Source organism: Dromiciops gliroides, chromosome 2 (assembly GCF_019393635.1).
Source record: "Dromiciops gliroides isolate mDroGli1 chromosome 2, mDroGli1.pri, whole genome shotgun sequence".
In the NCBI taxonomy this organism is placed as follows: domain Eukaryota; kingdom Metazoa; phylum Chordata; class Mammalia; order Microbiotheria; family Microbiotheriidae; genus Dromiciops; species Dromiciops gliroides.
This window is the reverse complement of record NC_057862.1, coordinates 117,718,275-117,731,425: the sequence shown is the minus strand read 5'-3', so window position 1 is coordinate 117,731,425 and position 13,151 is coordinate 117,718,275. Positions and strand designations below refer to the sequence as shown.

General features: G+C 39.8%; 1 protein-coding gene across 1 annotated transcript in view; it reads left to right on the top strand.

The window, feature by feature from the left end:
- LOC122744712 (cell migration inducing hyaluronidase 1) overlaps positions 1 to 13,151 on the top strand; it is a 239,432-nt gene that overhangs the window by 207,610 nt on the left and 18,671 nt on the right. The window contains exons 21-23 of the mRNA XM_043990351.1: positions 2,690 to 2,870; positions 7,194 to 7,409; positions 12,792 to 13,003. Coding sequence (XP_043846286.1) covers positions 2,690 to 2,870; positions 7,194 to 7,409; positions 12,792 to 13,003 — 609 coding nt within the window. The remainder of the gene's footprint in view (positions 1 to 2,689; positions 2,871 to 7,193; positions 7,410 to 12,791; positions 13,004 to 13,151) is intronic.

The following is a 13,151-nucleotide window of genomic DNA, read 5'->3' as shown; positions in this document are numbered from 1 at the left end:
GCCTAAATTATTTAATGCATTTTTTAAGTCTTTAGAAAGGCAATGTCACAGTCTCTCTTGGTAATCCTTTCTGGAGCCAGACAGCCTTTTCCATCAGGAAGTTTTGTTTTGTTTTGTTTAATTTCTAACCTGAATGATATAGTCAGTTCATATTTTTATATCAACAATCATGCTTCTGTGTTGATTACACATGTCTGTAGATCTATGAAGCATTAAGGATGTAGAGTCTTCTAAAGCTCAGCATACCAGACTTCCCTTTGATTCACATCATTTCAGAATTCACTGGAAACACCTAGCTATGGAAGAAGGGAAGAGAGTAATAATAACTGGAGGAATGAAGAAAGATCTCTTGATGGAAGTGGCTTTTGAACTTAGTCTTGGAGGGAGCTAGAGGTTCCAAAGGAAGGGGGTGAGGAGGTAAAACATTTCAGATATGGGGCAAAAGCATGTAAATGGGTGCTGTGTATAAAGAACTGCAAGTAGGCCCAATTGGTTGGGGAAAAAAGAGGCATTCATTAATCTATGATTCTCTTTTTGGTAGAAATACCAAAATTGGTGGTAGTAGTCTAGAAAGCAATTTGCAATTATGTAAAGAAAGTGACTAAAATGTCCACAGACTTTGACCTGTACTCCAAAGATATCAGAGAAAAAAAGAAAGTCCCATTGTTCACCAAAGTATTAATGGCAGCCCTTTTTGTGTTAACAAATGTATAGAAAAAAAAAAGACGTCCATGGATTGGCTAATGAATAAAATAATTATGGTACATGAAAGTAGTAGAGTACTACTTAGCTATAAGAAGCAATGAACATGATGAGTACAGAGAAGTATGGTAAGAAATATGAACTGATGCAAAACAAAGTAAGCTGAAGCAAGAAAACAATATATACAATGACTATAATAATGTAACTAGAAAGAACTACAACAGAGCAATTAAACCAGAATATTTCAAACCTGTACCCCAACAAAGACATATGAGAAGACACATATCTCCCCTTTTCCCTGCCTCTTCACAAAAGTAGAAGATGATGGATGTGTCATCCTCTGTTTAATGTTAGACTTTTTACATCATTTAGTTTTGCAGAATTTTTTTCTTTCCTCATACTTTAATACGAGGGATTATTTTCTGGGAGGGAACAGAATTCAGTAAGAAATATAAATTATAGAGCCCTGTACATCAGTTATTATTTTTACAACTCTTCTACTGATGTCTTTGCCTTCTATTTAAAGATTTGGTTATTTTAAAAATAAATAAACCCACAAATCCCACTTGAAATCCCCCACGAATATAAATGTGTGTGTCTGTGTATATATATGTGTGTATGTACATAATTTTAAAATATCAATAAATTTTTATTTTAAAAACAGAATGGAGGGGGCAGCTAGGTGGTGCAGTGGATAAAGCACTGGCCCTGGATTCAGGAGGACCTGAGTTCAAATCCGGCCTCAGACACTTGACACTTACTAGCTGTGTGACCCTAGGCAAGTCACTTAACCCCAATTGCCTTACCAAAAAAAAAAAAAAAGATAGGTGGCTAAGGGTACTTCACTCAATAAAATTAATGTAATAAAAGGCAGGGGACAGGATTTTCCAGGGGAGCCTTTTCCCAGGGATACCCCAGGTGTTTCCACCAAAAAAAACCCCACAACAGAATGGAGTATGGGATGGGGAAGGGACAACTTTTCTGAGCTAGCTGCTTTCTGGTGCTCATTACCCACTACCCTCCCCAAACTAGGCCTTTAAATTACAAAAAACATGGAATCAACAATCCCAAATAATTGCCTTTCTTATCCTTTGTGCCAGTAGGGTATAGTAAATCCAAAAAGTCCTTGCTGAGGAGAGAAAGTGGGTTAAGTCTGTAGAGTGGGAGTATTCCTGAAGGTCTCCTAAAACTGTTCTGCCCACATATATTCCATTTCTATTTGTCCCCCCTCCCCAGTCCCTGTCCATTGATAATGACATGATCTATGCTTGAACTCATGTAAGAGCTCTGAAATGCAGTGTGGGGGAGCAGGGACAACACAGACCTAGGAGTTGGAAGACCTAGGCTCCTATCCTGGATATAATGTTTACTAAGCCTGTGGCTTTGGGCCAATCACTAACCTCTCTGAGCTCCAGTGTCCTCTTATAAGATGATAATTGTGAAAGCCCTTAGCACAGTGCCTGTCACACAGGGAGCACTATAACCATGTTAGTTATCATCCTCATTATCAATGTTTTTATGAGGTGCAAATGGGAATACTAGTATTTGCTCTACCCGTAGCACAGGGTTGTTATGAGTATCAAATAGGATGATATATATAAAAACATTTTTGTAATGCTAAAGCACAATTTAAACTCCCACTGTTGTTATCACTATGAGATTTGGATTCAGAAAGTCTGTTGTCAAAGTCCCAGCATTACCACTCAGTAGTTGTGAGGCTTTACACAAATGTCTTAATGTCTCTGAGCTTCCGTTTCCTTGTCTAGAAAGTGAGGGCAATGACGATTGCTCTGTCTCCCTCACCGGAATATTGGAATAATCGAATGATTTAATGCATGTGAAAGCCCTTTATGACCATAAAATAATTCTGTTAGCTTTAATTATACTGATGACATGTTAGTCATAGTCGTAAGTATCTCTTCTGCACAAACAGCAGGATGTCTCAGGTCTGATCTTAGGATAACATTTCCCTTTCTGAAATCTGTAGGAATTTCCCAATCCGAGGAATTCAGTTCTATGACGGCCCCATCAACATCCAAAACTGCACATTCCGAAAATTTGCAGCTCTGGACGGTCGTCACACAAGTGCCCTGGCATTTCGCCTCAATAATGCCTGGCAGAGTTGTCCTAATAACAATGTGTCGAATATTGTTTTTGAAGACGTTCCGGTGAGTTTGAAGGGTTGGATTAGACACTGAGCCAAACTCAATATCTAGTTAATGCTGGAGAAGTTCCCCAAATCCTATAATACAGGTTGTTGCTGTTCCAAGCAGGGGCGTCCAGACAGACTGGGTAGTTTCCTGTGAAACCAGGCCAGTTGGCCTCATTTGAAGGGATTGTAGGCCGCTGTTGTTGCTTTTCTTTGACTAGAAAAAAGAAATATTACATGTTATCCCACAATGGGGCAGTGGAAGGTTGGCCTGATTAGAAACCAGAATCCAAGGTCTATGTTGTCCCTAACTTGGTATATATGCTCCTTTCTCAAGAGTCATTTAGCATTTAATTAACGTGCCAGTGGCCTGAATGATCTTAGCTCATTTTCTCCTCTACACAATGAGAAGCATTAGATGTGGGGTCAGGAGACCTGGGCTTGAATATAGTAGACTCTGCTGCTTGACTACCTGTATGACCCTGGGAAGTCCACTTCACCTCTAGGGAGCTGTTTCTACCACTCTAAAAAGAGAGGGTTGAAAGTTGATGGTTTTAAAGTTTCCTTCCAGCTCTGAGATCCTCAAAATCAGAGTCAAAAGAGATATGAGAGACCATTTAATCCAACACATAACTGACCAATACTCACTTCTATAATATTTCTGACAAGTGATTATCCAGTCTCTACTTAAAGAACTCAAGGGAAGGGGACTCCTTTAACTTGTGAGGTAGCCCATTCCATTTGTTCATTGTTGGCTCTCTGAGTGTTGGAAAGCTTTTCCTTCGTCATTTCCAACCATTATTCCTGCTTCTGCCCTGTGGAGTACCACAGCTCAAGTCTGATCTCTCTTCCCCATGACACCCCTTTATATACTTCTGCAGTTATTCCCACCCTAAGGCTTATCTTCTCCAACCTCAACAGCCCCAGTTTCTTTAGTCAGTACTCCCCTGATAAGGTCTCCAGTTGTCTCACCATCTTGCTCACCCTAATCTAGACAAGCACCACCTTGCCTACATCCTCCCCAAAAATATGACCCTCAAAACTCAGCATTTCCGACGTAGTCCGACTTAAGGAAAAATATAGCAAAACAAATATCTTTTTGTTCTGGGTATTATGCCTCTCCTCAATCCCTGAGAAGCAGCTGACAAAAGTTTTTTACATTATTTAAAAATGACCTAGAATATTGTATAGGACCAGACAGTGGTTGTGTTGTATTTTAATAAGAAACATATCAATATTTTTAAAAAATTTTAAATAATTAGTCTTTCATTTTTCTAGGGGAAGGGAGTAAGCAACCCAGGATAGAATGAACTTTGCTGACTCCCACATCACCTTGTTGACTCACTAGCTTGCTAAAAATTCCTCAGTATTTTTCAAAGAAACTGTTGCCTAGTCATGCCTTCCCTTAACGTACGATGTTGATGTTTTGAACCTAAGAATAGAACTTAAAGAGTAGCCCTATTAAAATCCACCTTATTAGGTTTGTCCTTCCCTCCCTTTTTAGTTTATTTTGTATCATGACTGTTATTCGATGTTTTCACTATCCTTCCCATCTCCACATCAATTCTAAGTGTGATAAATGTGCCTTCTATGACTTCATCCAAGTCACTGATTTTTTAAAAAAATATATTAAGCATCACAATATGAAAAGGCATTTCATTAGAAACCTTCCTGCAAGTTGCTACTAACCTATTATGACTATTCTTTTGGAATGGTCATTCCTCAATAATCCATTTAACTCTATTATCATGTAACTCACATGTCTTTCTCTTAAGTAACATGAAAGACTTGAAATTTGAGAATAAGTTTTGTCTCCAGCATTCCCCTGATCTACCAGTCTAATTACTTTGTCCAAAAGAAAGAAATAAAGTAAGTCTGACCTTAACTGGATCTTGATGAAGCCATACTGGTTTTTAAGAATCACCATTTCCCTTCCTAAATGCTTACAAATTGTCCGCTTAATAATTTATTCTACAAATTTGCCAGGAACCAAAGTTGAACTCACTGGTCAAACTCTACCCTCTTCCCCTTTTTAAAAAGTGGGACAACACTTTCCTTCTCCAGACTGGTGGTAGCTCTCCTGTTCGCCAAGGATTCCACAGATAACTGGCAGAACAATTTAGCAATCGCAGCTGCCAGCTGTTTTTTTCAGTACCCTAGAAGCTGGTTCATCCAAGTCTGGTAACTTAAATTTATTTAGGAGCGATAAATTCTGTTCTGCCATCCCCTCATCTGTCTTGGGTTTTCATTCCCCTGATAATCATTTTTGTTCTTATATAAGCGCAAAGATTATTTTTCTTAGGAAAGAAAATAGAACCAAAATAGGATTTCGTAATTCTGGGTCACTGAAAAAAATTTATCCAATTGCCCTCAGCCTTTTTCCAAGCAAAATACTCTGAAAAAAGCCTTCATGAAACTTACTAATAACTTTAAGTGCATATTTTTTTCTTCTATCTCTCAGCCTGTAAGAAAGCTCTTCCAAAGCTTACATGACTTAAATTTAAGATTCAAATAAGCAAAACACCATTCCTCTAAAATACCTTGACATTGTCTTATCAAGATAGGTGGCTGGGACAGCTAGGTGGCACAGTGGATAGAGCACCAGCCCTGGAGTCAGGAGGACCTGAGTTCAAATCTGACCTCAGACACTTGACACTTACTAGCTGTGTGACCCTTAACCCCAATTGCCTCACCAAAAAAAAAAAAAAGATAGGTGGCTAAGGGTACTTCACTCAATAAAATTATTGTAATAAAAGGCAGGGGACAGGATTTTCCAGGGGAGCCTTTTCCCAGGGATACCCCAGGTGTTTCCAGCATTTAACAAATGACCATCTCCTAAGAACCATGAGTTGGAATGATGTTACATCTCTCTATAATATGGAAATAGGATCAAAATTTCTAAAATAATTATTATAACTGATATTTATATAGTTCTTTTAAGTTTGGTAAACCCTTTATACACAGTGGATGCAGTGTACTGTGCTACACTACAGTACACGTATCGTATATATGTAGTACATATAGTAACATGAGTACTATATTTGGAATCAGAAGACCTGGGTTCAAATCTCTGCTCTGCTGCTTACTACCTGTGTGACTTTGGGCAATAGACTTCTCGCTAGGCCTCAGTTTCCTCATCTATAAATAACACGGTTGGACTAGTTGACCTCTACGTTTCCTTCTAGCTCTAAACATATGATCCTATGCTTTTTTTGGAACCTCATAGCAACCTTAGGAAGTTGGTCCCCATTTTATACATGAAGAATCTGAGGCTCAAGATGGGTAAGTGGCATGTCCACGGTCACCCATGTAAGAGAGACAGGATTCAAAACCAGGTCCTCCTGACTCCAAGTCCAGTACTTGCTTCACTATGCCACACTTCCAGGGGTTGCTTATCCCTTAGGTGGATTATCCAGGTTCCTTTCTCCTCATTCCCCTTCCTCTTTCTGTTGCTGGAAATTGAGGAGGGAGAGAGAGAGAGAAAAGAAATGAAACTCAAGTGCTCCAGTCCCCTGACATCCCAGAATGTGACTACAAATTTCCAAAGAACCCAGAGCAGTTTATGCCCTGGGAGAACTTGTCAGACTTAGTGCCCACGATGTTGTTATTGTTGGTCTTCAGTCATTTCCGTCATGCCTGACTCTTCACGACTCCGTGAAGGAGGTTTTCTTGGCAGAGATACTGGAGTGGTTCAACATTTCCTTCTCCAGATCATTTTACAGATGAGGAAACTGAGGCAAACAGGGCTAAGTGACTTGCCGAGGGTCACACAGCTAGTCACATTATGAGGCCAGATTTGAACTCAGGAAGATGAGTCTTCCTGACTTCATGCCTGTGCTCCGTTCACTGTGCTACCCTGCTGGCTACATGGCAGAACTGGTGGTTTTGAGCATTCACTCTGCAGGATAACCCACAGCCCATCTGGAGAGGCAATATACCATCAAATATAGAGGTTTATTTTAAAAGGGAGCTATTGTTATTGTAAGATGTCATTTTGGTATTCAGAAACTTTGCACTCTTTTTGGTGTCAAGCAAAGATTGAACAGAATGAAATGAGATTATTACCTCTAGTGAGCAGATGCACAAATAAATCCTCTCATTTGATCATGTGAATATGGAGTTTCTGTATTAGAGAATTCAAAAGAACAAGGACTTATATGGCTTCCTGGCTGTGGGTCAGCCATGTGGGTTTCTGAATTGCCAAATAGCTTCTTGGGTCTGAGACGTTTTAAAATGTCATTTGAAGTCAGAAACTTTCCTTTTGAGCTTTCCAGACCCGATGAACTTTGCAATCATCTTTCCCCTAAAGTTGCAAGTATAATTTTATTGGCTTTTTGTTTAGATTACTTCCAGAGTGTTCTTTGGGGAACCTGGGCCCTGGTTCAACTTGCTGAATATGGATGGAGATAAGACATCCGTGTTTCATGATGTCGATGGCTCTGTGTCAGAATATCCTGGCTCCTATATCATTAAGGAGGACAACTGGCTGATCAAGCATCCTGACTGTGTCAACGTCCCTGACTGGAGAGGTGCTATCTGTAGTGGACGGTATGCACAGGTTAGAAGCATCTTTTTTCATGGGGTCACTTCTTAGGAGTAGGTTATTTGCTTATTTTCTTTTTAGAATACCAAGTCACTCCTACCCTCATTTGCAGGAGGGCATCAGCCTGCATGATAGGTTATCATTGTTTGCCACAGTGCCTTGCTTAATAACTAATTTCTCGTGTTTTACATGATTGCACATGTATAACCTATATCAGAATGCTTACCATCTCAGGGAAAGAGGAGGGAGAAAGAACAAGAGAGGGAGAGAGAGAATTTGGAACTCAAAACTTTTTTTTTTAACAAAGGTTAAAATTGCCTTGATATGTAATTGAAGGGCGGGAATATGGTTTTTTTTTAGTGAGGCAATTGGGGTTAAGTGACATGCCCAGGGTCACACAGCTAGTAAGTGTTAAGTGTCTGAGATGGGATTTGAACTCAGGTACTCCTGAATCCAGGGCCAGTGCTCTAATAAAATATTATTTTTAAAAATAATGGAGAAGTTAAATGCAATTTTCTTGTCTGAAAAAAAAACCCTAATTTCTTGGATGAATGCAAAAGTAACATCATAAGTAGAGAAATATGTGGCCTTGGAGGACCCGAGTTGAAATCTCAGCTTTGCCACTTATTACTTGTGTACCTGGTGTAATTATTTATGACTGTGACAAGTCATTTCACTTTTCTAGGCCTCACTGGAACAAGATAACCTTTAGGATCTCTTCCATCTCTAGAAATCTTTGGCCAGTGATGAATGAATGAAAATCAGGGGGTAGATGATAAACAAGGCCACTGCTTAAGCATGATAAAACAAGTAGCCTGATCTGGATCTAAATTTTCTCTGGAGATATTTAGATCACTGAATTCAGGTCTATATAATTGCAACTTAATCCATGCAGGACCAGATATTTGGTCTATCCAATTTTCCCTGGGAATATCTGAATATTCTATTAGTACCAGGAACCAGTATTCAAGCTATGGCAAATCACCAAGAGTGAATCAAGAAGAGCCATTATTTCAGACCCATTCATTATTATCTGGGTTTATAAAAGATAATCTGAGACTCATTAGTTGCAGCATAGGAGGAAGTGTTCCATGTCAGAGTTGTGGTCTTCAGTCAGCCAGTTGTTGAGTTTACCTTAGATTATTGAAGATGGCAGCCACTACCATATCTCCCCTTCCATGCCTTTCCAAGAAGGATGAAGCTGTTGCTAAATGTTGCTATGGCTCCTTTCCCAAAGTTCATGGGTATTTTGAGTGTTGTTGGAAGCCAACACCACTGACATCCTGTGACTCTTGCCCTTCTTGCCCTTTCTTGAAAGGCTTTGAACAAGAGCCAGAGGGTCATCTATGCCACTCTCCATTTTTCCTTCAGTTTAGGGGTTTATTAACCTATCTAGAGTAAAGATATTCCTTTCACTTACAATCAGTCTTTAGGTCAGAATCGTCCATGATCTGATGCTGCTGAACTCCTCATAGACCCCTTTCAAACAGTATCTCCTTCAACAAATTCAACCAGAAAGTGCACAAGAATCTGTGAGCTTCTTTTTAACCTAGAGGATCATTACAGATCATAGGATTCTGAGCTGACAAAAAAGAACCCTTGGAGTTCAGACCCTTAAGCCCCTTCCTTTTACCGATGACCTTGTTAAAATGTCACTAGCTTCACTAAACTATGCAAACCTGGTGTAATGAATAAAATGCTAGAGTTGGAGTCAGGAAGATTTGGATTCAAATCCCACCTCAGACACATCCTTTTGATGTGACATGGGGCAAGTCAGAGAATCATAGATTTAGATGTAGAAAGGACTTCAGAGCTATCTAGTCAAAACCCCTATTTTTTTGGGGGGGGGGAGCAGGGCAATGATGGTTAAGTGACTTGCCCAGGGTCACACAGCTAGTAAGTGTCTGAGGCCAGATTTTAACTGAGGTCCTCCTGAATCCAGAGCCAGTGCTTTATCCACTGTGCTACCTAGCTGCCCCCCAAAACCCATAGTTTTAATGGTAAGGAAACTGAGGCCTATGGAGTTTAAATAACGTTCTTTGGAACAAACAAGGAGTATCCAAAGCAGTATTCAAAACCTCTGCCTCCAGAGCTAGTGCTCCAGTGTTTCCTCACCTGTGAAATGGGAATAACGATACCTGGAGCGCATGCTTCACAAAGTGGTTATGAGCTTCAAATGAGATAGTATATATAAAGGGCTTTGCAGATTCTGAACCACTGTATAAAAGCTAGAATTGTCCTGACTCTGTCTAAAATTGCCTTTTCTTTGGAGACCCATTTCAACCTTCTCCCTCCCTCAGCAACCTTAGTCAAAATGCCTCCCTATGTAGAGTTGTATTCATCCACAATAAAAAACTGTCCTTAATTAATATCCCATTAACTGCACTTCTTTTGAAATAGGCTCTGTGATGCAATCCCCCCTCCCCCCCAAAACATACACACTAACCCACATTTCTATAGTGCTTACTTTCAGTACACTCTGTACCTAAATTGTGTGTGTCTGTGTGTCTGCATAACAGGAATACAGAGGTTTTAAGTCCCACCCCTGACATATACTAGCTTTGTGATCTTGCCCAAATCACTTCACCTCTCATACTTCCCAAGGATCTCTCTAAAATAACTCTCATTGTCTGCAACTGACCAATACTCCCCGCCTTGTTCCTGAAACCCTTCCAACGTACCAGGCACATACCACAGATGATCCAGGCCATTCTTTGTCTCCTAATAAATCGTCCCTTATTTATACTCAGTGAATGGTGGGTGAGGCATTAGAATCCAGCTCTTTTCTTCTTGGGACATTACTACTAAAGCCACTTAACCATTCTACCTCGTGAGCCATCAAAATGATCAAGTGGAGATGAAATATGATCTCATTTAGTGACAAATTCTGAACTACTAACTTCAGTTTTGATGTTATGGCTTATGATGGTTTTTTTGTTGTTGTTGAGTCGTTTCGGTTGTGTCCAACTCTTTATAACCCCATTTTGGGGCTTTCTTGGCAAAGATACTGGAATGTTTTTCCATTTCCTTCTCCAGCTCATTTTACAGATGAGGAAACTGAGGCAAACAAAGTTAAGTGACTTGCCCAGGGTCACATAGCTAGTAGGGTTAGATTCGAACTCATAAAGATAAGTCTTCCTGACTCCAGGTCCAGCACTCTATCCACTGCACCACCTACCTGGCTTATGTAGTCAGGTATAAAATGACTAGTCTACCCAGATCACCTATAAGATCCGAGTCCTGCCTTAATACTTCAAAAAACAACTCATTTGTCTATTTTATTTTCCAATTAATAAGCATTTATTTTCTGTCCTACCCACCTCCAATTTAAAAGGAAAAAACATAATAAATAGACATAGTCAAGCACAATAAATTAATACTCTTGTGCTATAATAAAAGATGAAAGGTTACTGAGACTTCTGGATTTGTTTCTATCAACTGTAACAGGAATGTCTTTACTAGATGTGCCAGATAAGATGTTGATAGGCTGTTATAAAATTCTAGAACTGGAAGGAACCTAAAAAGCCCATTAATCCAACTATCAAATTCTTTTTTTTTTTTTTTAGTGAGGCAATTGGGGTCAAGTGACTTGCCCAGGGTCACACAGCCAGTAAGTGTTAAGTGTCTGAGGCCAGATTTGAACTCAGGTACTCCTGACTCCAGGGCCGGTGCTCTATCCACTGTGCCACCTAGCTGCCCCTTATCAAATTCTTACTGATGATGAAACTGAGACTCTTAAAAAAAACCTCTCTTTTTCTCTCAAGTTTTGATTTTAGAATTCTGACTGCTTAAATGATACAAGCATTCTTCTATTGATTTCTTAAGCCTGTCCTATTCAGGGAATACATGTCCATTAAGTGTTCTTAGAATGAAGGGCCAAGTGATATTTGGAGTCAGAAGACCTGAAATTCTCCTTTTGCCTCCTAGTGTACCAATTGAGGCGAGTCTTTATTTCTATGCTCCCAGTTTTCTCATACATAAAATATGGATAACAATATTTACACTGCCTGTCTCACAAGGGTTTTATGAGGATCAGATATGTTGTTGTTCAGTTGTGTCCAATTCTTCATGATCCCATTTGGAGTTTTCTTGGCAAAGACACTGGAATGGTTTGCTATCTCCTTGTTCAGCCAATGAGGAAACTGAGGCAAACAGGGTTAAGGGACTTACCCAGAGTCACACAGCTAGTAAGTGTCTGAGGCTGGATTTGAACTTAAGTCTTCCTGACTCCAGGCCAAGGACTCTATCTGCTGTGCCAAGTAACTGATACAACATGGCATAGTGGATAGAAAGGGCCTGCCTCTGACATATATTGGCTGCATAACCCTGGACAAGTCAGTTAACCCCTTAGTGCTCTATGTAACTCTCTAACACTATAAGTTGCTATGGCCTGCATGGGTAGGGTTTCTTCATCTAGGAAATTAACTAGACCAATAAAATAACAGGTCCACTAACTATCATATATCCTTAGTACATATGTGCCTGTGAAAGTTAATATTCCATTCAATTCAATTCAACAAACACTTATAGAAGAGAGAAAGAGGAGAAAGCACCTACTAAGGGTCAGTAACTGGACTAGGCACTTTACAGTGTCTCACTCTATCCTTATTGAGTATATTTATGTGCTATATCACATAGTGATCAATTCACATACCATCTAGAAGCTCCTGTCTTGCCTCCCTATCTTAGTTCAAAGACCCAGAATCTTCTATAATGGACCAGCTGTTCTTCTACTCCTTCTGTCCCCAGGATGTCACAAATGGATTCCAGTTCTCTATAGAATAATAATTTTTCTAGAATGTTATCTACATGCTATGGTATATGTGGTCTTGTCTATTAAGCATGCACAGCCCCTCTGTCCAAATGCAAAGAGAACAGTTTTGTATTGTCTCTTGAGCATCCTATCTTGGGGTCTATTAACTGAGCTTTTCTCTCAGTTATTTCTCTTGAAGACAACTCATAGGGTGTCCAGTCATGCTGTTTGGATGCTAATGACCTAAAAAGGGATTAGGTTGAGGAATTCAGGTGAGCCCACTCTTGGGCAAAAGCAAATGGAATTTTACAAGGAGCCTGACTCCCCTTTTCAAAACATATACATTGAATGTTAAACAGACTCCTCCTGGCGTCTCACTGATGGCTCCTAAACTGAGCACTCTGTTCTCCAGGATACACAGAAAGCTGAAGATGGATGGCACATCACAGCCATCCTGTAAACCAGAGAAAGCTTTGGTTACTTTCAAAAGTGAGAGCAGATGCCTCAGATTTGACCTTTTGCCTAATACCTTAAGGCAAAGAACATGTGTAGATGATAACCAGAAGCATTTAGAGTTATCCTAACAATTTTTCTTATATGTTTGATTTTTGTGTGTGTGTGTGTGTGTGTGTTTAAAAAAAAAGATCTATATCCAGGCCTATAAAACCAATAACCTGGGAATGAAAATCATCAAAAATGACTACCATGACCATCCTCTCCACCTAGAGGGAGCTTTAACAAAAAGCACCCATTACCAGCAGTACCAACCAGTCATCACCCTGAAGAAAGGCTATACCATCCACTGGAACCAGACAGCACCCACAGAACTAACCATCTGGCTCATCAACTTCAATAAGTAAGTTGATACTGCTCCTTTGGTCTTAAGTACGTAGCGTAGTGGGACTTAAGTTAATGACTGTAACAATCTTCTCAAATTTCACTGTGGGCAGAATCTCCTTATGCATCCTTATTTGGGCTTATCTCCCCCATGAGCCAGTCCATGA